This window comes from Podarcis muralis, chromosome 1 (genome assembly GCF_964188315.1).
Source record: "Podarcis muralis chromosome 1, rPodMur119.hap1.1, whole genome shotgun sequence".
Lineage (NCBI taxonomy): Eukaryota > Metazoa > Chordata > Lepidosauria > Squamata > Lacertidae > Podarcis > Podarcis muralis.
Genome location: NC_135655.1, coordinates 92,950,470 through 92,976,333, shown reverse-complemented (window position 1 = coordinate 92,976,333; position 25,864 = coordinate 92,950,470). Strand labels below are relative to the sequence as shown.

At 44.3% G+C, this 25,864-nt stretch overlaps 2 protein-coding genes across 2 annotated transcripts; both read left to right on the top strand.

Annotated features, from left to right (window-relative positions):
- The first annotated feature begins 300 nt into the window (after positions 1-300).
- Positions 301-6,703, top strand: DBI (diazepam binding inhibitor, acyl-CoA binding protein). Its single transcript, XM_028744212.2, has 4 exons — positions 301-456; positions 1,851-1,968; positions 5,739-5,801; positions 6,467-6,703. Exons 1-4 carry the CDS (start codon positions 448-450, stop codon positions 6,541-6,543), a joined length of 267 nt encoding a protein of 88 aa, XP_028600045.2. The 5' UTR covers positions 301-447; the 3' UTR covers positions 6,544-6,703.
- An 8,446-nt stretch (positions 6,704-15,149) lies between these two features.
- TMEM37 (transmembrane protein 37) lies at positions 15,150-23,774 on the top strand. Its single transcript, XM_028744120.2, has 2 exons — positions 15,150-15,648; positions 19,650-23,774. Exons 1-2 carry the CDS (start codon positions 15,628-15,630, stop codon positions 20,220-20,222), a joined length of 594 nt encoding a protein of 197 aa, XP_028599953.2. The 5' UTR covers positions 15,150-15,627; the 3' UTR covers positions 20,223-23,774.
- The last annotated feature ends 2,090 nt before the right edge of the window (positions 23,775-25,864 follow it).

Below are 25,864 nucleotides of genomic sequence, written 5' to 3'. Positions count from 1 at the left end.
GTAGCCAAAGGAGGGGCAGCTGCCCCCTGCCCAGATAAAGTAAAACAATAGGAATGCCTACTTAAATGACCAATTCCCCCTTAACAAATGTCCTGCCCCTCCCTAACAAAAATACAGTATTGGCTACGCCTATGGGCCTTTGCCTCACTCGCGAAGAGGGTCTTCAAACAACGTAAGGAACCAAGGAGGTAGGCTAGTCTTCCATTTTGGTTTAGACGTACATCTGTGGCCACCATCGGAGTCAGGCGTTGCCTTTCGCCCGTCAGTCCCAGCCGCTTGCCGAATCGTGGTGGGAACAAAGGCCGGCGAGTGCCCGCCCCCTCTCTTCTGATTGGCCGCGCGAGCTGGCCTGATTCGTGAAATAGAGACTTTGGGGCAAGAAGCTGCAACGGGCGCAGTTCAGCCTTTTGTTGCATCGGGAAGAGGTCGCTGCGCGCTTCTGCAACCATGGCACAGGTAAGCCCCCCCCCTTCCCTAACGAAAGGGCGCTCTTCCAAGACACCCCCCCCCCCCTTTGCAGGCGCGGCAAGTCTGCTTCTCTTTCGCTAGGCTTTTCTCAGTGTCGGTTTCGCTTTTCTTTGCAGTAGTCGGCGGAAGGGTGTTGAGGTCTTGTTCCTGCTTTCTTTCTAGTTGGAAGTGTGTCTTCCACACTTCTCCTTCTGGCCGCTGCCTAATAAGTTTCTATTTTATGTTGCTCCTGCAAGCACCCACACAAACCCCATCCCGCAATATAGGCGGCCCGGAATGAGGTGGGGGCGGGGTGTCTCTTTCTTTCCTCGTCGGGGAGGAGGAGGAGAAATGAAGCGCCCTTGTTCTCCCACGCGCTTGTGCCTTGCTAGGCAGTGCTAAGTTCTCCAGGGGCTTATTCCTCTGCAAAGTTGCGGCCAACTCTTAAAAGTAGGTCGCTACTTCTGAAATAATAGCCAGTGATCATTATAAAACCACAAATGTGAAGCGTGTACTAGCCAGGTAAATTCTTAAAAATTCTTCCAAAGCTGTTACTTTGTATCTTCAGTCATGGTGGTTGAAACTTTTCAGAAGCCAGACTTTCAAGATTTTGCTCAGTGGACCTGCAGTCCTTATGCATAATAGCTTGAAGCTGAGTTCTTGTTGTTTAGAATCGCTAATACTGTACAGGCAGCCTTTTCTTCTCTTTCTCTCTCCCCCCCCCCCCCGCCCCCAATCTGGAACAGGCACTTTTGCCTAACTGATCTAGTGGTTGAAGGATAGGTGATAAAACCTCAGTTTTTTATGGTATGCGAGGCTCTTGTGTGAAAGGATTCCTTAGCATGCTGACTGTGGATGCAACAAGAGAATTTACAAAGTTGGGCCTGGGAAAAAGCATGCAAATGCAGCTGGAGATAATGGCCCCTTGTGGCTTCCGCTGCCAAGTGCATGAGCAGCTTGCTCAAGGTATCTGGCAGCACTTGGTGGCGTGTGCAATGTCTTCGTGAAAGTGGCTTGCAGGAACTTGAACTTGAAAAGAAATTGGGCAACATCGGAGGCAGCCCCCGTAAGTCGTGCTGGAACAGCTTTTCTGCCAAGTGTTAGTAAAGCAACTCATTTTGCAACCTTCCACCCTCAGGATAATTATCAAGCTTCAAATCTCCACACTGTTTGCCCAACTAAATTCCCACACCTTGAATCTTATGCATGCTTGTCTGGGAGTAAGTCCAACTAACCTGGTGGGACTTATTTCAAAGTAAACATGTAAAGGACTGTACCACAGTTCATGAAGCTCTAAAAAGTTTGGTGCTAAAATTTATTCTGATTTAGATGAATTATGTTTGCCTACATTAAGTGTACTGAACAGCAGGAAATCCCTTAATTTGAATCCTTATTCGAAATAGGCAGAGTTTGAAAAAGCTGCAGAAGAAGTCAAGAAGCTGAAGACCCAACCAACAGATCAAGAAATGCTGGATATCTACAGCCATTACAAGCAGGCCACAGTTGGAGATGTAAATACAGGTATGAGTTAACTTCACACCACATTCAAATCCATGCTTAGGGGTTGCTCATTGAGCAATTCTTTCATCCTAATCTGTTGAGTTATTTCATTGAGAATTATAAACTACTATATACTCAAATGTAACGTATCTCACACCAGATAGGTAAAGATCCTTTATGCTGTGAGTCCAAATGAGCACCGTAAGTTAAATCTGGGTATATTAACTGCATGTAACACTTGATAGTAAATGTGCTCCCTCAGTACAGAGTAAATGCCCAGGGCAGCCTTTCAATGAGATCAACTTGCCTTTCATTTCAGACTTGCTCGTTTGCTTGAAAGCAACTTGCAATAGCAAGCAATTTACTTAGCTGCTTATAACCTCTTTCAAAATCTGCTGCATGCCATAAATAGTTAAAAGCATCAGTTGCTACTGCTTGCATACATAGCATGGAGCTACAGCAAGTCCTGCGATGTGCATAGATTTCATACAACAGCACATAAATAAGTGGATTAAAAAGTAATATTGCAGCAATCATAACTATAGTTTCAGGTACATCATTTCACATCAAATCTCCCTATTGAAGTGACCATCACTGGTAACTTCTGCTACAGCAGCTCTTTTGAAATATGTAATACCTCGCATACTTCAAGGAGTGTAGCCAGATTTAGCTGGTTATTATGAAAGAGTAGAAACTTCAAGTGGGATGTAACTTGCAGTAGTGCCTGCAGAAATGTTCTACATTTCAAAGGCCTAGTCAGGACGAGTTGTCCGATCCTTGCAGAGATTCCATGTTCTAAGTGAAGCAATTTACCCAATCCAGTAGTTCAGGGCTTTGCTTAACTTATCGGTGTCCTAGTCTAACTGACTCTCAAGAGCTTTGGGCTAGGAGCACTTGCAGCTCTGAAAGATACTTGCGACAAAGCTTGCTCTGATTTGCACACAACTCAAAACAAAATGCCTTTTCTGTGAGGGTCCTTGGCATAGAACTCGTGAAACTGCTGCATGTAAGAATGGCAACTGTAAACTCTGTTCCAGTGGAACTTGCTATGAGTTTGAGCGACTGCATTTAGAAGCTACAACCAGATCCTCTTTACCCCTCTCCACAACCCTTGTTCAGTATTGCAGTACAACAGTTAAGCAGGATATGAATGTGTCTGCTGCTTTGGGTGTGTTGCCATGTTGGCACTCCAAGTATCCTATTGGACGAGTGTTCAGAAAGTGAATTCCAAAAGGATAGGTTGGGCCACTTTTAGTTGGCTGGAGCTGAGATAGCAGACTATTGCACAGCTAGACTAGGGTTCGCATAACAGCCTAGTATTACGCTTGGGTTTCATCTTTCAAGAGGAAGGTGAAACTATCAGATTTGCTAGTCGAGGACAGAAGCACCCATTTGGTATCTTACAACTAAAAGCACACCTGCAGAGTCTGCACGCTGCACTGGATAGCACTGTTTGAGGCTGGGGCAGGGGGAGGTTTAATATTTAGATATCCTATGCAGGAGTATCAATAAGTAGCTGAAGTCAGGTTGGGGTGTGTTACAAGCAACTATTCGGAAGAGCCCTAAAGATGCTTGGGAAGTTAAAGCCCTTGTATGTCTGCTTCCTTTAACTTTGGTTTTGTTTAAACATTGGTGTGAGAGCGTCATGCAAACACAACTTTTGTACTGATCACAAGAATGACTAGTTGCTCTTGGAGGCCATTCTTGTTGCCACAGCTGGTACCCTGATCTACCAACCTACTTGGTGGTTCAGCCTATTGGGTAACTTCAAATGCAGGGAAGTTAGCTGAAAAAGGGAGTCCAGTTTCAGTACGTAAAACTGGATGGAAAGTCTAGGCATAATTCTTCTGTTTCTGTAGCTTGTGTGTGTTTTGGAGGATGGGGAGGGCAGAGAGGCTTGGTAGATGAATAAAGGATAGCATACTGGTTCTTGATAATGGAACCAACCAGAAGACTGACATGAGTGTCCCTGTTTTATTTTGCAACAGTGTGGTTACTGATAGACATGCTGCAGGAGGGGGATCTGAAACTCTTGGCTAATTGCCTCCACTTCCAGTGCCAGGAGTGCAAGGGTCAGGCAGTAGCTTAGCTTCCCTCTGGGATGACAGTGCCAACTAGAGCTAAAGGTCACCCAGTACCTTGCAAGCAGCTGGTTTTCATGAATAGCCCCATTGCCAATCCTGGGGTAAAAATGACAGTGCTGTGTTTGCATGCAATTCATTCTGAAATGCTAATCATAGAACTTGAGCACAATACATTTGTTTATGTATGCCCCACCCCTCTCCAGCCACTCCTAAAGCACAGGCATGGAAAGTAGGTCAAAAGGCAATATTTGACCATCCTGGGCCTTCAGGCAAGTCCTTCTGAAAGAGCAGTCAAATACGGACAAACCTACTAGACCAAATGCTGGTGTTCAGTAGATTGCCAAGGAAACAAAGGCTGCTCTGGTATGGTAGCCACTACAGTAGGCCAAGGCACAAATGGTTAACTGGAAGCCAGATGAGAAGTTGCTGGCTCAGAGTTCATTCGATCCTTTGGAGGTTGCTGTCTTCTTTTCATACAGGGTGACTGTATAAGGATTACTGGAAATATATGTGAACTTATTCAGATGCTTGATGTTCACTACATAAATGCAAAATAACATGGTACGATGGAGATTGTGATCAGTTACCAAAAAAACAGAATCGGTTGGAACCAAAAGGAAGAGGCCGTCTGTTCCAGGTGAACATTTCCACAATGGAATCTGCCCCTGTATCTCTGTGTACTATAGAGTGGCTAGTTGGGTAGATCAGAGGAGAAGAGAGTGCAAGAATATGGTCTTCCTTATTGCTGAAAAGGATCCTCCTTGTAGATGGAAGTGGAACAACCAATATGGCAGCAGTGGTCCCAAAGTGAGCACCAAGTAACTACCAGAGCTTGCTCCTGAGATGTTCGGTGCATTTTCTGTCCCAGTGAATGGTTGTCTTAAGTATCCTTGGATATATATAGAGAGAAATCTATCTTTTCGTATCTTTTTTATTTCCAAATGGAATATTGCAACACATATGGCATGCAATTTTCATGAAAATGTAGGGTGATTCCCTAATGTCAAACTACAGGGCATTGTACCCTGCATGAGATTGAGCAAGTTGCCGTCTCTCCAGCACTTGTTTATCCTGGTTCCAATAATGAATTGGCTTTTAGGTTGCACATTAAACCGTGTATGCGAAATCATTTTGAACAATGATTAGTAAATACCCTTCATCCAGGAACAAACATGACATGTTGACTGAACAATTCTTGGATTAAAGCTGTCCTTCAAAAGTTGAGAGGCAGCAACTTTGCTATCATTAGCAACTCTTCCGTAGTATCTCTAGATTGGATATCAACTTTAGAAAAACAGCTAGAATCGGCACACAGCAAAATGTGATCTATCCTAATGGGAACTCGGAGTTAACAAACAACTTACTATACAATGAACAAAAATGTGCAGGAAGTAAATATTTGGCAGGCTTAAAGCTTTTTAACAAGCAGGACTAAACTTCTGTTTCTAGGCTGCAAAAAACAAACAATAAGTAACAAAAGGATGCCAAAATCTGTACCCCAACCATGCAGTTGCCTCTTAAATCTAAATAGGAAACTTAAGATAAATAAGACTCTGACTGGTCAGGATCAGGATCATGATCATCTTTATTTTTAAGAAGTTGCACCTGCAAGTTCACGCAGTTTGCCTTTGTTCGTATACCCAAAGCGATCTCTTGTACTGTGGGGGGAAAGCAAGGCATTACTATGTTAAAATGTCACTGTTTCAGACCGTCCTGGGATGCTTGATTTCAAAGGGAAGGCCAAGTGGGACGCCTGGAATTCCTTGAAAGGTAAGCCTTAAGTCTAACAGCAAATACAACTCAATTGCTATCAAATCACCGGGATGGCTGACTCAACTTAATCTCAGCCATAGATCAGCATTACTTGCCTTAACTCTAGCAGTTCATTCCTTCAGCTTTATGGCCTTCCTTTAAGCCCTTGGTTTCAGTGTCACAAAAGCTGGCTATGCCGCAGCCATTTCATGTTTCCACATGTGCACAGATGTGCTGGTGTCAATGGATGCAGTGAGGGAGGTGGGGGGGTGAATCTGTGTTGAAACTCCTCCTAGCAGGCTGTTTCATCACCTTTAGAATTGCCAAGAGTCTTCTTCCATAGATTCGCAGCTCTGTACCCGAGAAACTAGGAGATTCCTTCAGCCAAAACGCATAACTTGTAAGATGTACATGGGAGTCAAGGTTGTTTGTTGCTTTCCTTTCCCCACCTTGTGCATTTTAAGGGATCATGATCTCCACCAGTTTCAACATACAGCTGAGCCATCTTTTAGACTGAATTGAGTATTCGTGTTCACAGGCCACTGAAGTAAAGGTTAACCTACCTAGTCCTTGCTTAGGTGACTAGGGTGAGGGAGGGAGGCTGATACCCTAGATCTAGCATGGATTGAACACTACTTCATGTTTTATCTCTGCTCACATGCATAATCCTTTTTCTCTTTCAGGAATGTCCAAAGAAGATGCAATGAAAGCATATATTAAAAAAGTGGAAGAGCTGAAGGAAAAATATGGAATGCAATAAACCCCTTTCCTGCATGCCTTAAAATGGAATCATGCCTTACTCTACTAACTTAAACTGTGTTACACAGTATGGCAGTGCCAAGACTTGATGCCACTTTCTATAATTAATAGCTGTGTAAATTTACTTCTAATGGTTTGTATAATAAACACTATCAAATTCACTTGTTGGTAGTCTTGTGGATCTCATATCAGGAGGAGTCTATTACTGTGCATGGTGCCTGCTCAAGTTGTATAGAGGACCACTAGTATAGAGGCTAGCCTCTGTGTGGCTCTCCAGCGAGGATGGCAGGATACTGTTGAAATATCTGAAGCCAGCCACAGACTGCTTTTAGCTGTAGTCCCATGGCACTTCCTCTCTTTGTCCCTTGGCCAGTCATTAAGAGCTGCTCAAGTGCTTCCAGTGCTGGAGCAGACATTACTTCACAATTCCAAGTCTCTTGCCCATCTCATGCGTGAACAAACACTGTGACACACCACTGGTCAGAAAAGTGGTGAGTTCAATCCACAAAGGCTAAGGAGCCTTGTTCTTGATGTAAGATTGGAAGTGCATTGCAAATATTGTTGTAAAACTTGTAGGTGCCAAGCAGAATGATGCCGCACTTACTGTAATCGAACAATGCAGCCAGTGTGGGGCACACCTTCAATAAAAAGGTAAAGGACCCCTGACAGTTAAGTCCAGTCGCAGATGACTCTGGGGTTGCAGTTCTCATCTCGCTTTACAGGCTGAGGGAGCTGGTGTTTGTCCAGACAGTTTTTCCAGGTCATGTGGCCAGCATGACTAAGCCGCGTCTGGCGCAGCGGAACACCGAAACCAGAGCAGCGCACAGAAACTCCATTTACCTTCCCGCCGGAGCAGTACCTATTTATCTACTTGACTTTTTGGCGTGCTTTCGAACTGCTAGGTTGGCGGGAGCTGGGACCGAGCAACAGGGGCTCACCCTGTCCCAGGGATTCGAACCGCCAGCCTTCTGATCGGCAAGCCCAAGAGGCTCCGTGGTTTAGACCAGAGCACCACCCGCGTCCCTATGCCTTCAATAGCAGCTGTACAAATAATGTAGTATATGTTGGGATACTGCCAGGGAGACATCATCCATCAAGGCCCCACGTCGATTCCAGACGATCCATCAATCTCCCGTAGACACGCAGTATCATTCAATTAGCGACACGAGCCCCAGAAATAGCTTCCCACATTCCAGAGCTCTTGCACGCTCTATCAGCAGATAATGCACAGCGAAAGATGCACGCAGGAGAGCATTATTTACAATTTTATTCAGCGTTGGTCAGAACAAAGAAAACATGACTGCCTGCTTCGGTGTCTCAGGCACAGAGAGAATCGAAAGCATAGACACAACAGAAACATCCTGTGAACAGGAAATACGCAGGCTGTGACACACAACAGCCTGTCCCCTTTTTAAGGTGGAATGGAAATATCCTAACAGTATAAAGCACTGGAGGGGAATTCAACGACTCAAAACATGTCACCTGCACGAGCATTTCAGCTTTCCCTATGCACTCTTCTGGGAGTTTTGTAGAATCATGGAATTGTAAGGGACGCCGATGACCATGTAGTCCAATTCCCTACAATGCAGAAATATGAAGCTGTCAAACCTGCAACCGTGGTGTTATTAGAACCACACTCTAACAAGCTGGGCTATACCTATGCTCTCTCCACGCCCCCCAGAGCTGGTTTCAAGAGGAGCAGCAGGAAAACCCATATTGTGAGAGTCCTTGTGCAGTGCTTCTGCTTATGAGATGCATTAGGCATATTCCCCTCAAGTTGTTTGGAAAATACTAGGAGCTGCTTCATACCTGGAGTTAGACCCACTGAAATAAATGGGCTGATGATGTTAGATTGCATTGGCTTCAGGGAGTCTGCTCTGAGCATGACTTGACATTGGATGTCGCCCTGTGATCTAGCTTCAAATAGCAAAGATGACCCTTCAGTACAGGGTGGGGGAAGCCAGCTTAATCCCTTGGATGCAGGCATAGCCTTGGAAAACTGCCTATTCACAGGCGGTCTTAGGCTGTGTGTCACCTTAAAGGCTTAGTATCTTCCGCAGGTTTCATTCAAACTACAAGTACCAGCACAAGGGACCCCAGGACAAGCAGTGAAATGGTGTGAAGGTGGTTTTTGGCAGAGCAGAGCCATGGCCCTGAGACATGGCAGCCTGTATTGTATTGGGATAGGGCCGGATTTAGGTTTGATGAGGCCCTAAGCTACTGAAGGTAATGGGGGCCCTTTATATGTCCAGCTGCCCTTTGTCAACAATAATCGCTGTTTTATTGTGTTGAATATATGCTATATGGTGATTTATGGACCCAATAGGTATCTAAAGCCATTTGCACATAACGAATAGGAGCCTACACAACACAAAACACTGTTGCTATATGTAGGTTTTGTTTTGTTTTTTATCTTATATTTTGGAAATATACATCCAGTTTTTTTCCTTTAATTTTTTTTGGGGGCCCCCAAGAGAGTGGGGCCCTAAGCTATAGCTTCTTTAGCTTATACGTAGATCCGGCACAATTGGGAAGATTCCTAAATTCTACTATGGGCAGCAGTCTAGGTGATGCTTCTACTCTAGGATGATGAGGTGTTCCCCGCTGCAGATACCTATACAGTGGCACCTTAGTTCTCAAGCAACTTGGAACCCAAACACTGCAAACCCGGAAATAAGGGTTCTGGTTTGTGAACTTTTTTCGGAAGCCGAACATGCTTTGTTTTGAGTGCCACACTTCCGTTTTGAGTGTTACACTGAGGTTTTGTCTGTTTTTGCTATTTTGCATTTTTGTGGCTTTTTGTGTGTGTGTGTGTGACTGTGTGGAACCCAGTACAGCTATTGATTGAATGTGTGACTTCAGTACATTGTTTATTGCTTTCATTTTATGGATCAATGTTCTCATTAGATAGTAAAATTCATCTTAAATTGATGTTTTAGGGGTTGTTTTTAAAAGGCTGGAGTGGATTAATCCATTTTGCATTACTTTCTATGGGAAAGCGCACCTTGGATTTGAAATGCTTTGGTTTTGGAACGGACTTCCGGAACGGATTAATTTTGAGAACCAAGGTACCACTGTAGAAGCAAATTGGGTCATAACTCGAAGATAAGGTGCAAAGCCTATCCTGGTCACCAGATGGAGCCAAATAGCTCTTAATGTAGGCGATTCGGATGCCCTTGCCTACTCTTGGCAACTAAAGTTCTTAACTGCAACTACTGTTTTTCAAAGGGTATTCAAGCAGTATCTGTTACAATATTCAACTGGAAGAATTAAGTAGAATCTTTTAACTCCTAAAGCTAGTTTGTGCTGCTCAAAAAACCTTGCTGGTTCAGCTCAGATTTGTTTTATCTGTTTGGAGGTAGCCAAAAGAACCTGAAGCTTAGTGGAATCAAGAGGGAAGAATTAAGTCTGGCAGGCTTCGTACAGAAGCAGGTAAGAAGGCCTAAGCTGGATCATATCAGAGTAGACTTGGAATTCCATGATGCCTGTTAACACTGAATGCTGACTCTCCTTGAGTAGTTGCTGGGACCAAAAGACGTTCCCAGGCCCTGCTCCTTAGAGCTCCACAGGTAAAATGAGCGGAAGTGTGCCACTTGGACCAAGCCTTTCCAGTTAAAAGCTATAAAAAATATATCCTGTGAGAAGGCTAAGCTACATTCACAAATGATGTTTGGCTATGTGTTGTTTTCCTCGTGGATGTGTGTGTTATGTGCTTCAGAAGACAAGTATAGTCATACCTTGGTTCTCAAACGGAATGCATTCCAGAAGTCCGTTCGACTTCCAAAAACATTCGAAAACCAAGGTGCGGCTTCCGATTGGCTGAAGGAGCTTCCTGCATTCAATTGGAAGCCACATCAGACATTAGGCTTCCAAAACAAGTTCACAAAACTTCACTCACTTCCAGGTTTGGGGCATTCAGGAGCCAAAACGTTCGAGTCACAAGGCGTTCGAGAACCAAGGTATGACTGTACAGGGGTTGGGTCTTTTTTTCTTCCTAAAAAATGCTGTTCTCCATCTCGGGAGTTTCTTAAGATTTCTCCTGTGGAAGAAAATATATAGTTCCCATATCTTTTTCCTTTGGGAGATGGGATGGAAAATAGTAGTTGTGGGTAGGCAGGCTTTTTTCAGCAAAACAAGACTGCTAGAAGGAAAGGGGAGAGGATCTTTTTCCTTATCACCTACTTTTCTGAGGTTGAGTGTTGCCTTGAGAAGGGGAGTCACTAGCTAGATGTGACTCAAGGATTTGTTCTTAAACAAATAAAAACTTATCTCTTGAGTGTGTGTAGGGGTCTATACCATGACACAACAGCAGCCTCTTGCCAGACATTCAAAAACAAACCCTTGCACTATTTATACCATTGCTAGATATGTTTTGAAAATGGACTTATTTGTGGATTTGAAGAGCTCCTGCTACAACTCTTGGAGGTTGATTAAGCTGCCACTTTGCCTGCTCAGCCTAGAAGAAAATCTGATAACTGGGCAGACTCTTGTTTTTACGGATGCATTGTAACAAAGGATGCCAATCTGAACTTTTTCTATGGTTTATTTCTGTTGATCATGGTATCACTGCAGTTGGCATAACTTCATACGAAAAGAGGCCCCCATTCTGACCCTGTTACTATTCCTTAACTTAAATGTGACCTAGAAAATGTAAGTAAATATCCTGACCTAATACTTAATGTAATGGTCAGCACACACAATCCTGTGTTACCAGAAAACGTTAATTGCCATTTCCTGTAAGAAATAATTGGGTTCAGCATAGGCAGTGCCATCTTTCTCCAAAGGTAAAGTAATGATTCAGGATACAATCAACAGTCATGTCTCACTAGGGTCATGTCCTTCCAACTTCAAACTTGGTAAACAGAAAGTAACTTGTAGGAATAAACAATAGTACAATGAATAAATGAGGTATAATGGTCAGGAAGATCCTGTCGCTTCCCAGAGAGTTATGCTGGTCCATTATACTTAAACCCCATATTTAAGTTGGTTGGGATTCTGGGAAGTTCACAACATCAGGGACCCACTTTTCACACCACAATCTCAAGGATAAACTCTGCAGCTTTGTTGGACCACTCCAAATCTCTCTTCTTTCTCCTTCAACCCCCTGTATCTTTTGAGCTTCAGATTATCATATTGTTTCGCAATACATTGGCTGACTAGCTTTGTTTTGCACAGAACCCCTTCCACTGGACATCCTGTTTTTCATTACAAGCTCTGCATCGAAAAAGGCCAAACTATCTTGCAGTATTGAAGTGAGTCAACATGATGAGCTCTTCTTTCAGTCTCAGTCCTTGTAGCTGAGCAAGTTTTTCTATCATGCCTCTATTCTACACTGATATACCACTGATATAACATGAGCCCGTAACCTTATATTTATCTCACTTGTGTGTGCTATGAAAGGGCACATTCAAATATTTGTACAGTGGTACCTCGGTTTTCAAACGTCTCAAAAGTCAAACATTTCGGTTTTCGAACGCCGAAAACCTGGAAGTAAATGCTTCCATTTTCAAACGCACCTTGGAAGTCAAACGGCTTCCTCTGGTTTTGGGTTTTTTTCCAATTTCCTCTATTGAATTTGCAGGCCACCCTTTGAGCCTCGGTTTTCGAATGTTTGGGAAGTTGAAGGGTCTTCTGGAATGGATTACATTTGACAACCGAGGTACCACTGTATTTTCTACAGCATCTGAAAGAAAGGACGGGGAACAATGATTTGGGATTATGGGAGTTGTAGTCCAACATCATCTGGTCCCGTATCTCCCACCTAAAAGACTGCAAATGTCATCTCAGCCCCAAATGTATTTTGGTGCCACTCTTTTCAAGCACCACTTTCTTTTCTCTCTGCCCCAGCATTAAAATATAACTTTATAATATTTATTATATAATATAATATAATATAATACAAGACTGTTGTAAAAATGAATGAGGTGACCATAAATCATGCTGAACACTTTGAATGTGCTAAGGTATGCTTAATCAAGATGAGGCAGCTGTTTTAAAGTGTTGTCTTACATCTCTCATTATGCAGAGTCAGACCACTGGACTATCTAGGCTTGTATTTTCTACTTGGGCGCACAGTGCCTCTCCACAAAGCCTTTCCCAGTACACCTACCTGAGATCCTTTTAACTAGAGATGCCAAAGATTGAAACATGGTCTCACCCTGAACTGTGAGCCTTCCACTTGGTTTGGAGTATTTCCTTGGTGGGGTTGCGAACTGCCCTAATCACACTCTTAAAACGCTAGATTGCTATGTTTTCAAGACAAAGCTTGGACTTTGACAGCAGACTCTGATAAAGTTGGATGTTTTTCCTTGTGATTCACATGCTGCAATCTTTTTAAAGCAGTAACGACTTTATCAAATATAATGAGAGAGTGCAAAAGTTCTCTGTTCTTTTATTATGGCTAGGAGCTTCCTTACTTTTATGTGGAGTAACTATAACACTATCAGATCTCAGGCATGTAAAATTGGAGACCTTTATCCCATTCCCTGACTTTATACAAGGCTGTATCCCCTAAGGTGTGCTGCAAAGGACTATATCTGCTGTATTTCACTCTACTAACTGCTGTTTCAGTTGATCCTGAAAACTAGCTGCTGCTCTCAGAAAAGAGACTTGACTCCTAATTTGTGACATAGTCCAAAGGGAGCATGAAACAAGAAAATAGCTGACCAGCGCTACAAGTACATGAAATCCCAATAAAGTGGCTTAGATTTCTTTCCATTTTGTTTTTTCTTCCACATAACCTGATTTAGTCAATGAAACAGTCACCAAGTACGAAACAATATTGGCCTTCGAATGCAGAAATATGAAATGATCAGGGAAGGCATGTGGATGACAGCTTGCAAGAAATAACATTTCACAGTGCTGGTGCAAATACTGCGTGGGCAATTATCAAACACAAGAAGATAGCTTTTTAATTGTTAAGAGCTATATAGAGTTCAGAACAAGAAAGAAACTGAGGATATACACTTTACATGGATATGACAGCACAGACAAATCAATAAGCCCACCACCCTGCTCCAACAATCAATTCATTGCAAGGGTGAGCAGCAAGAGAGTAAGAAGGATCCTCTGTCCACCCTGCCTCCCTTATTTTGCTCAGCAATGCCTTGATAGTTGCAGGCGGTGAACATAAGGAGGACTTGAGGGTACAAATATGTTAGAGCATCAGCCTTCAATCATCCTAGCATGCCAATGCCAGTTTAACTGCAAGCATGTGCAGTCTACCCCGGGCAAGACGCTGGCATTGGATCCAGTTTTCACAGGCTGCTCAGAGCTGCCCAACTGGCATTTATCTTCTTGTGTCTTTCTTATGTTAAATGTTGTGCAATCATTGCTGGGAGATCCCTACTGTAAGAACTCCCAGAGAGAGTGCGTGTGTGCGTGCGTGCTGTGTTCATCTGTTGGGGGGGGGGTGTCTAGTGACACCTCTAAAACAAACAAAATGGAGGCGATATGCTTCTCTCAGTGGCAATAACACTTCTGAATACCAGTTGCTGGAAACCACAGGACAAGGGAATGTTATTGGGCTCATGTCCTACTTGCAGGCTTCCCATGGGCACCTGGTTAACCACTGTGAGAACAGGATGCTGGACTATATGGGCCTCTTCTTATGTCCTTAGGATTATTTCAGAAGCCTTTTTGTGACATGTTATCCCCAATTGACTGGTGGACTTTCAAAGGGTGACCTTAGATGATAATGAAATGCAAAAATGCAACCTGTTGCTGTTGTCGGCCTCTGTCTGTCTCAGGAGACAGTGGAGAAGCGAGCCTTTGTGGGTGAAGTCAAACTGTTGCAAGGTTGCAGTGCAGGCTGTAGAGACTAATACCTGTATGGGAGAGACATGTTTTGTTGCAGCTGAGGCAGATGAAGATGTCTGGTTTTGCTTCTGCAGATGCACCATGGTGCTTCTTTTCTCTGCGCTTCTCCCTGTGGTCATTCCTCCTCTGGTCACAACTTGATCACAATGCCTAGAGACCGTCCAAGCTATCTGAAAGACCACATTCCCTCATACAAACCTGCTTGGGTTTTGAGACCTTTGGGGGAGGCCCTTCTCCCAATCTCCACCTGAGAGAATGTGGGAAAGGGCCTTCTTGGTGGTAGCAACTCCAGAACTCCCTCCCTGAGGAAGCTAGCCTGGCTCTTTTTGTTGTCCTTCCATTGGCAGGTGAAGACCTTGTTCCAACAGACTTTTGCCAAGTGACTGCTTTTAATGAAAGGGCTGGTGCCCTGCTGCTTTTTATCACAATTGTTGGTATTTTTAAAACACGTGTTACAAAAACACTTGGTTTTTTATTTTTTCTACGTTTTTAGTGATATCCCCCCCCCCTTGTAAGCCACCTTAAATCCCGTCAGGGGCAAAGGTGGGGTACAAATAAGTTGTTGTTACTGACAAATTGACAAACTGTATTCCAAGTCTTGTTTTGTTTGCGGTTATTGCCCTGCTGTGGAAAAAACCAATAAAATGCCTATTTCACAGAGGAAGGAAGCACAACTTAGGTCGCCCTGAAAGAGGCGGCTTGGAGCACTCCAGGTCACCTGGGCATGTAAGCGCGCAGAAAACAGCGGATCCCCCCGGAAAAGGCGACCTGTGGAGATCTGCGTGGATCCCTGCCACCCGCGGCGACCCAGGAGGGGACCCTGCACTTCTGCCGCGGCCCAGGCGAGGGCGGCGGTTGTGCCCCCGGCGGCCCTTCCCTGGCGCCGGGCTTGCCCGGAGCGCCCTCCGCCTCTCTCGGCCCTCCTCCCCCTGCTCCTCCTCCAGCCGCTCGCCGGCTCCAGCCGCTTTCGGCGGCCTCCTCCTCCTCCTCCTTCCCTCCTCGGCTCGGCTGCTGACTCAGCCACAGGGAAAACTCAAAGGGCAGTTCGCCTGCCTGCCTGCCTCCCGCCGCTCTCGGCAGGACGCGCGGGCGAGAGCGGCCTTTGACGCGCCCCACTCCGCCGCCATGGGCCCCTGGCCGGGAGCGGGCGCGTGAAGCGGGCGCCCGGGAGACATTTCTCGCGCTCTCCGCCGCCGCGCAGCCGCCGACCTCAAAGTTGCTCCCCGGACTTCGCCGCCTCGCTCCGCGGGAAGGGGCGCAAGGCAGCATGACAGCCATCGCAGTGCAGGTAAAATCGGGAGCCCAGGAGGAGCCATTCTTCCTCTCTGGCGGGTGGGACAAATATATATCTATCTCTTTTTGTTTGGGCTGGAGCTGCGTGTTTTGTTGGCATCGCTGTGTGCCGCCGCCGCCGCCGCCGCCCTTTGTTCTGGCGTTGCAGCGCCTCTGCCCGCGTTTCCCCCTCGCCCTACAGGCAGAGCCGCTCATCGCAGCCCGCGCTTCAAACTAGCCGACTTTCTTTTGCCACCTGTTGCTCGATGCAAATTCCCCGCTTATTATCATCGCTTTGTCTTGAAGCAAGGCGGAAAAAGTTCTCTTATGTGCTATTGTGTCGATCCCCCTTGCCTGCGGCCAACTCTCTGTCTCTCCCTGTCGTTTCCTTTAGGAGAGCTCCCCGGATAGAAGATCTTCTGTCCTCCTGCAATCGCAAAATCTCTCTCTCCATCGCTCCCTCTTCGTGTAGGTGTGTGTGTTTCAGATCCTCCAACATTTCTCCGATGAAAATAGGGACACCTATTCCATCATAATAATAATTTCACTATTTATACACCGTCCATCTGACTGGGTTGCCCTAGCCACTCTTGGAGGCTTCCTACATACATACATACATACATACATACATACATACATACATACAACAGTAAACTTTTTTGAAAAACCTTCCCTATACGGGGCAGCCTTCAGACATCTTCTAAAAATGGTACCTTATCTCCTTGGCTGGGAGGGGATCACATAACTCCATACCCTCCAACATTTCTTCCATGAGGACATTCCAGGGACATTCCAGGATCAAATCAGAAACCGGGACAGTTTTTGTAAATCTGGGACTGTCTCTGGAAAATAGGAACACTTGGAGGGTCTGGCGTTTACGTCTGAGTTTGAATGTCTGGTCTGCTTTTCTAGATTTACATTCATCATCCAATGAGGGAATTCTGATGAGAGACAGTGGTTAGAGTGTGGGGGTTAGAGTTTGAATCCTCCCCGCTCAACAAAAAGCTCACTGGGTGTCCTTGGGCCAGTCGCTGCCTCACAGCCGAACCTACCTCACAGGGTTGTTGTCCCATTGAATATGCAAACTCTAGCTGCATTCTTCGGGGGTGGGGACTTTTTAAAAACTTGTTTACTTTCTGACATTTCTGGCCTGCCTTTCTTCCGCCATGAAGCCCCTTTTAACATCATGTGTACAAAACGATTCTGCTCCAGAAGCAGAGCTATGGTCCGTTGGGGTTTCACTGTGTAAGCTTTTGTCAACTTAAGGACTCAAATAACATTCTGAACTTGCTCCATTTCCTCCCTTCTCTCCCGGAATGCAATGAGTTGTTTACAAAGATCAGTGGCTCTGTCCCTCCCCGGGACATTATTACTGATGTTTCAGCAAAACTGACTCTCGCTCAGAGGATCTTGTGAGGATATTTTGTGCAAGAGCCATATTTTAATATATAGAGATGGATAGATATATATAATGAACCACAGGGGCTGCAATTAAGAAAAGAAGAGATATAGAATGTTACAAGGAAGATATGCTCACAGCGAATGTTTTTAGCTTGTGAACTAAGCTCCTGAGAAATGGGAGCAGGATGGCATCATAGGGAGTTGCTTTATACTGAGTCTGACCATTAGTCCATCTAACTGAGTCTGGTCTGCACTGGCAGCTGCTCGCCAGGATTTCAGACAGAGGTTTCTCCTTGCCCTGGAGATGCTGGGATTGGAACCCATGACCTTCTGTATGGAAAGTGGATGCTCCAACCACTGAGCTACAGCCTTTTCCTCAAATTCCCATTTCAGCAGTTTCCAGCAAAATCATATCAATCTATGCATGTGTGCGCACACACACACACCCTTAAGATTCTTAAATAATAAAAAATAAGCATTTAAAAACACTTAACCTTTAAGCAACTCATATCCGGCATTTATTATTCCTCTGCTGGATGTCTCATCATCAACGCAAGCTCTGTTTGACTGCATTTCCCATCTTTCCCCCCCAAGTTGTCCTCTCCTGCTTCACACTCCTTATCCTTTGAAAACATCACTGTTCATCGCGCTGATCAGAGAGGAAGTCCTGGTTTTCTCTTTGACACCTCTCTGCCTGGGATAGCTCAGTCGGTAGAGCATGAGACCCTAAATCGCAGGGTTGTGGGTTCGAGCCCCATGTTGGGCAAAAGATTCCTGCGTTGCAGGAAGTTGGAGTAGATTACCCTTGAGGTCCCTTCCAGCTGTACAATTCAGTGATATTCCTTTGCTCCCTATGTTGTGCCCATCTCCAAAGCAGCCTGGATAGCTCAGTTGGTTAGAGCATGGTGCTGAAAGTGCCGAGGTTGCAGGTTCAATCTCTGTATGGGACAGCTGTATATTCCTGCATTGCAGGGGGTTGGAATAGATGTTCCTCAGGGTCCCTTCTAACTCTACAGTTCTATGAAATGACATCACTACTCCCTTTGCAACATTATAAAATGATGGCCCTGGAAAACCCATGAGACAGCTCCTCAGACAATAAAGGTTATCTTGATGGAGACATCAAAATAGTCAGGGTGGTCCTTTCCTCCAACACGCAGGAAATCAGAACTCGGTGGAGCTGCAATACTCATTACTAGAATAGTGTGTACAGGGAGAAGTGGAACATTTTAATCTCTCACTTTTAAAACTCTGGAGGCGGCGTCAATGACAGCCAACACTTCTGCACAGAACAAGCCATGGCAAGACAGATCGAAATGTTAAGCTGGGGAAGTTTCAATGTAGCCTTGGGCGGGCAGCCTGGGCAGGCAAGCTTGCAGTGGCAGCCAGGGAGGCAAGTTCGTAAAGTGGGGCAAGCCACATGTGCAATAAACTTGTTCCTACACACACAATTTAAAAAAACACTCTGATGGTGGGAGGATTTCCTGGTTCAGCCAATAACAGGTCTGTGCTGCTTTGTTGTTGTTTAGTTGTTTGGTCATGTCCGACTCTTTGTGACCCCATGGACCAGAGCACGCCAGGCACTCCTGTCTTCCACTGCCTCCCGCAGTTTGGTCAAACTCATGTTGGTAGATTCAAGAACACTGTCCAACCATCTTGTCCTCTGTTGTCCCCTTCTCCTAGTGCCCTCAATCTTTCCCAGCATCAGTGTCTTCTCCAGGGAGTCTTCTCTTCTCATGAGGTGGCCAAAGTATTGGAGCCTCAGCTTCACGATCTGTCCTTCCAGTGAGCACTCAGGGCTGATTTCCTTAAGAATGGATACATTTGATCTTCTTGCAGTCCATGGGACTCTCAAGAGTCTCCTCCAGCACCATAATTCAAAAGCATCAATTCTTCAGCAATCAGCCTTCTTTATGGTCCAGCTAGTGGGAAATAAAAACTCTGTTTGCTAGTATATGGTGCCTTGTTGCTTCTCTGAATAGTAGTCAGCCAGGGCATTGCCTACGAGACCCAAGAAAGATGTGACTAAGTGTAGCCTGCTTCACTTTTCTTTTTCTTATGAATGAAATATGGCAGATAACTTACTTTCCCCCCAGACTTTTTACTTATACAGCATAAATGTAGCACCTCTCTCCCTCCCTCCCCCCCCCCCCTCTCACACACAAGATCTTATATTCAAAATATTGGTTTGGTAAGACTTCCCACTGCTTCTGTGGCATTTTAAATGTTTTATCACTGCCTTCCCTTTCTCACAGCACTCTCAAATCATTTGTATATTAAGGCTGCATACACACCATCGATGTAAGGCACATTGCTTCCCCCAAAGAATCCTGGGAACTCCTCGCAGATCTAAAGTTCCCGGCACCATTAACAAACTACAATTCCCAAGATTCTTTGAGGGTGGCCATGTGCTTTAAATGTATAGCGTGTACCCAGCCAAGCTTGTCTGCACGGTGTATTTAACCGACTTCAACGACTCTTGGTGTTATTGAGCATTCTTTCTAACTGGTCACAACATCAATAGCAATATAATTGCTGGCTGAGATTTAAAAGCAATCTGTGTTGCTTTAATAGGAGGGGTATTTAACTTCTTTCTTTCTGGACCTTCTCTTTAAGGCCCAGTGGTTACTCACTCGTAGAAGACGGACAAGATCGTTTTTTGAGATGTTCATCAGGAGCCTGATTATCCTCTGCGTTGCAATAGCCATTGTCCTGTCCTCCATTGCTGTGTGTGATGGGCACTGGCTTTTTGCCAAGGGAAAGCTCTTTGGACTGTGGCACTTCTGCACAGTCGGGAACAATAGTGCCCTGAAATGTGCCACTGATCTCACGTTGGCCAACGTTCGAGGGATCAACGCGGGAATGACTTTTGCAAGAAGTCTGGTGTCTTTTGCTGTTGTCGTCGCAATCTTTGGCCTGGAACTTCTCATGGTCTCCCAAGTCTGTGAAGACGTCAACTCCAGGAGGAAGTGGTCGATGGGATCGATCCTCGTTCTTCTCTCGTTCCTGCTCTCATTCACTGGAGTTCTGAGCTTCTTATTCCTTCTGAGGGACCACATCACTCTCACGGGTTTCACACTAACCTATTGGTGTGAATTCATTTCTGCCTTCCTTTTCTTCCTGAATGGAATCAGTGGACTTCATCTTAACAACATCACATTTCCGTGGAATAGAATGAGAAAAAATTGAAAGAATGGTAGATATTAGCTTCACCAGATACACAGAAAAGTAAACTGAGGCCTTTCAAAAGGAGACCAAGTTTTTTTAGTGTACATTAAGAGAAAATATATGAAATGGATATCTCCAAGATCACTTGATAATGGATGCTGGATACTGGAAGTTGGCTATTATGACCTGCTTAGATTTTGAATGATGTAACTCTCCACAGAAATAGAAGAGCAAAAGACTGGTTTCCTTTGTTTAAAGCTCATTCATTTAAAGGTGGCCCAGTAAAAGCAAAACAAACTTGATTTGCTGGTTTTAATGCTATATAAGGCGCATCCTTACTGTAATCTATCTGGAGTTCTAAGATTTATTAATCAAAAGCCCCAATCAGGTCACAGTAAATTGTGACTTAATCTCATTAAAACCAATAGGTCAGATTGTCAGGACTAAGAAACCTCACTGGAGGTCATACTCAGTATCCAAGTGAGAAAAGGTTATACCGTATTTTTCACTCTATAAGATGCACCAGACCACAAGACGCACCTAGTTTTTGGAAGAGGAAAACAAGAAAAAAAATATTCTGAATCTCAGAAGCCAGAACAGCAAGAGGGATCGCTGCACAGTGAAAGCAGCAATCCCTCTTGCTCTGCTTGCTTCAGCGATAGCTGCACAGCCTACATTCGCTCCATAAGACGCACACACATTTCCCCTTACTTTTCAGGAGGGAAAAAGTGAGTCTTATAGAGCAAAAAATACGGTAAATGTGCTTTGTCCTTTTCAGAAAACTTCATGGTTTCATTTTTGCACATCAGCTGGGATCAAGATTAGGATCATTTGTACTATGCAAAATGTTGGGAATGCTAACTAGGGCCTCATCTCCAAATTCAAATAATTTGCATTTTAGCTTAACCTATTCAAAAAACATTATACGGGCTTTGGTGCTTGTTTTTTCTGCCATGAGAGTATATCTGATTTATATACAATACCAACTTTTCAACAAACCAGCTGTGCACTGTGGAGATTATTGCTCTCATCTGAACTGTACCTCCCATGAAGCTTTTTATGGTGACAATTTGGTTTCACGAGATACAGGGCTTGTCTTACATCTCACCACATTCTGGTGTCTCTCTTAACCACTTTCCAGGTGGGAAAGGAAGAGACCTCAGGCCAGAGTGCAAGAGGTGGCTGGGCTGCCCTGGAATGGATTTCAGTGGCTTTCCAGATGTGGTTGGACTCCAGTTCCCATCAGCTGCTGCTGCCAGCATGGCCTGTGGTCAGGAATGATGGGAGTTGTAGTCCAGCAAAACGTGGAGGGCCACAGGTTCCAAGGATTGCCCAGCCGCATCTCCTACCTGGAAAGCAGGATGGCTTTGAAGGGGAACCACAGGAAGGCGCATTGATGGAGACGGACATAGACAACCAGACTTTGGTCATCATGACAAAGCTGCTTGACTGATTTGAACCACAACAAGGAGCCTAATGATAGTAGGTATACTCTTAACAACACCGGCCAAATGATAAAATAACACCTGCAGTATTCATTTGGTTCAGTGTAAGAGATTTTAAAAGAAACTTCCTTAAGATGTCCACCTTTAATTTTGTAACATTCAGGCACCCCTGTTGCTGGAGAGCAACACAGAGAATCAAAATGCTTAATATATGGGTTGCAGTCATCTCTCACATGGCTGGAATTTATGCTAGATAATTTAATATTATGTCTGATTGTTATGTCTTTCATTCATGAATAGCAAGCATGGACCCCAGTCATTTCTATCTTAGAGTAAGCATCTTTACGAATAAGTATTATTCTCCCTCTCCCTTTTTCTTCACATGATTCCACAATCTCATTATGTGGCCAGATGGGTTAGAATGATTTCAATTATAGAAGATCCACAACCCTCATTGTGTCGGAGCCGGAGAGGTGAATTGGGCAGCTTAGCAGCAACAAAGGCACTTTGCTGCAGAGAGGCAGAGCTATCTGCCCAATATATTGTTAAAGAGGTCTTTGCTACTCAGTTAATGAGGAAAAAACAAGGCAAACTCTTCCCTATGGGCTAGAGACGATCTTTCAAAACGCCATCACTCTATGCAGTCCTCAGAGAACAGGATGTAGATCAGGGAATGCTGTGCTAGCCTTGCCAATTTCACTTCCCCCTTCTCAAAATCACAGGAAGCAAAGTTCCTGCTCTCTCTTTCTCTGAAGGCAGTCATCCAAGCTTGGGAGTGTTGTTCAAATTCTCTTCTTGTTTTTTTTTTTTTAAATTATGCTTTGATAAAAATGCTTGGAAATTTTTTTGTTTGGGTTTCAGGAGTGATCTAGTGTATATCTGCTGGCAGGATTGTTTTGAAAATACATCCAGGGACACACATAAATACCTATGTAGTTCTGTATGGATTGACAATTGTTTCTTGGTGAAACAACAGCCGTAATACCCTAAAGAACCACCATTTACCCAGTGCAACCATTTCGTGACTAGTGGAGAGAGAAGTATCCTCACGATGGCTTAAAAGGGGTTGGTCAAGGTGGCTTTTATGTGAAGCTGTTCAACACACCCGACCCCCAAATAGTTGTCAAAATGGTGAGCGGGTGGCACACATTTGTTCATGATTATGTTGCAGAAGTGTTGACCAATTGTCCACAAATGGTTCAGGCGTTCTAGGTGAGTTGTCAAATGGTAGAAAGGGCTGATGAACGCAAACCCTTATCAGAAACATGTGACGTGTGGACAGGCCCTCAGAGAGACTGTGCTGTTCTCCATTTAAGCACAGTCCTTTTAAAATAATGGACATCTGGCAACTGGAAAGAGGCAATATTGTGCCATGGATTTCATTCAAGGGCAATCCCAAACGTTTGTTTAGGAAACATGTTGTCTTTTTGGAAGAACGGTCTAGTGAATGAAGGAATTGTGGCAAGGCTTTGTTCCCCATGGGCCTCCCCAGATAATCATCTTGCAGCACAACAACTGTGCAATTGTGACTAATCTGCTGTGTAAGAGCCACAGAAGTGATAGCTTCCTTTAAATAAGTACACATGCTTAGGGGACTTTTGCATTCCCTCCCCTATCACTGGCTGCTTCTTAAGAGTTTCAGCTCCATTTTTTAAAAAAGCTCAACACTCCAACACTCCCTGAAGTACACATCATTCAGACTTTTCTAAAATTGGCACACTATGATAAGGCATCCCACATGCATTAGGCGGGCCTGGGTATCACACCATTTCCACTGAACTGAAGCTTTCAAGACTATCCCATGGAGGTTAAAACGCATTAGAGACCCATTTTGAGCTGACAATCTGAAGGAGCCCTCCACGCCATTCTATAGCTGGTTCTTCATATGGGCGTATGATTCCATTCCTATTAAAGGCCATTTTGTCAGTAAAGACTGGAGAGTGTGATAGCAAAGGGGCGTGTTTGTATGTCTTTGTATGTCTTTGTCTCAAATAAGTGTTGTTGTTTTTTAATATGAAACCTGCAGCTTTTCTAAACTGTTTTCTTAAAAAAAAAATGGTAAGAGAATATAGGAAGAAATCTCAGATCTGAATGTCAAATGTTCAATAAACTACTTTGTGAATTGCTAGTTCTAGTCCTCTGTCACAATTTGGGGGCAGGTAGCCATTAAACAAGAGCATGGAAACAGATGCGGAAGGGGCTGTTGCTCAATGGGAGAGACGTGCTTTGCACACAGACAAACCCGAGTTCAACCCCCAACATCTCCAGGTAGAACTAGCAAATATCCATCTCTGAGACACTGGAGACGGCTGCCAGTCAGTGTAAATAATACTGAATCGGACTGAGTGTTTCCTAGCTTTCCTCCAAAATCAAAAATGGAAATGGAAGACTATTGGAACACAGACTATGGCACAGTCTCACAGCCACACATTTCTCTAGAGCAGAGTGACCCAGTGCGTGGAAAGCTTAGCAGAAGAGACCAAATTATATTTGAAAATATTGAACTTGAATCAAAGATACACATGCAACTGGTAATGTGCATAGTCACATGGTGGGAAAGGAATCACATTCACACCCAGGGCTGAATAATAGCAAGGAATTGCTATCTTCATCTTTCTTTGCTTGGGAGGTTCACGAGGGCATCAGGTTGGCCACTGCCACAGACTAGAAAAGTCTGGCACTCCACAGGCAATTCTTAGGCTCTTAATTAGTACTTTGGCTCAAGGCGGCAGCATCAGTAGCTTGCAAGAGTTCAGACTTGGAAGGGCGCTACTGTAAATGGGTCATTGATAGGCCACAAATGGGTTGTTGGCAGTACAGGTGGGATGTTTTGTTTTGTTAATTACTGGATTTCCCAGTAAACAGGGATAGCATCCAGCTTCCTTGGTTCTTCCCTGAACCCAACGCAGATTGCTTTTCTCTCAGATCCCCAACTCATATGCATGTGTAGTGCGATGCCAAAATGATCTAGGCATGTTGAAAAGAAAAGCAAGTCCCTTTCAGCCTGGCAGAAATGCGCACAGGACTTCAACAGCCAATTTCACAAAGTTTATTATGAGTTAGAAAGAAGCTAAGATGACAACCGGAGGAAGCAGAAGAAAGAGGGCAATTCAGTTTAAGCCTACCTGCCTATGTATAATGTTGTTTTCGCCTAATATTTACGGTAGCTTTGGATTCATCACAACTGTTTGATAAGGGATAGTCCAGAACAATCACACCAGACAAACTAGATGGTTCAAGCTATCACACAGAATACAGTAGATGTTATTATCTCTTCAGCAGGAATGGGCTACTTGCTCCACACTGCAGCCTTCTGGGAGACCTGTAAGCTATTGGACCACAACTAAGGAGTGCATATTTATTTATGCATCATTAACACAATGCAATGCAAAAATAAAAAAGAGAGCATGGTAGAGGCTTGGTCCCAGCTGACGTATATTATGCTTCAATTTGTTCAAGGTCTCATGTGAGACAAGAAACAGTAACTCTGAAAAGATGGATGACGACGTTCAGTTAAGAGAAATGCTAATTCAGACTTTTTCGGTAACTTCCCCTGTGGCATTTTACTTTCAGGGTTTATTTTAACCCTGGCATGTTGGAAAAGTGTGACAACTCCCCTTATCCTTAGTTTGAGGCGTCTACATATATTTCTTATTTGGAGATAATAAGTCCTTTGCTTTAATTCTGGCTTTTGGTTCAGACAACTTGTCATACAAACTGCCACAGTCAGTACAGAGCCCGCTTTGGCAGATGCATGAAGTGGGCACCGAAAAGTGTCCTTGTATCATACACATGCACCCTGAGTGCAAAGAAATAAATGAGGGGAAAGTATTCAATTTTTACAGCAGGAGGTCAAAAGGCCAAACAGTACAAACAGTACTTTGCAGGACATGCATGAATGCCGAATCCAATCAAGATCCATTTAGCATGGGTGTGACTGGCAGCTGCTAGTGATGTATAGGCATAAGAAAATCAATAATGTGGGGGGCGGGGAATGATTACTTTCTCTAGCGAGCAATGAATACCCAGGATCTGTTGAAACCCAGTTTCACAGTGTCAGTCACATGTGCTAATGAATTTCTTCTACCTGGTAGGTTCATGTTGGAATCTCACATGTTAGCAACACCTGCATGTGGTTCCCATAAGAGGGGAACTCAAATGTGCACAACCTTATTTGCACATGCAAATCAAAAGGCCTCAGATGCATTCTTTCTTTTT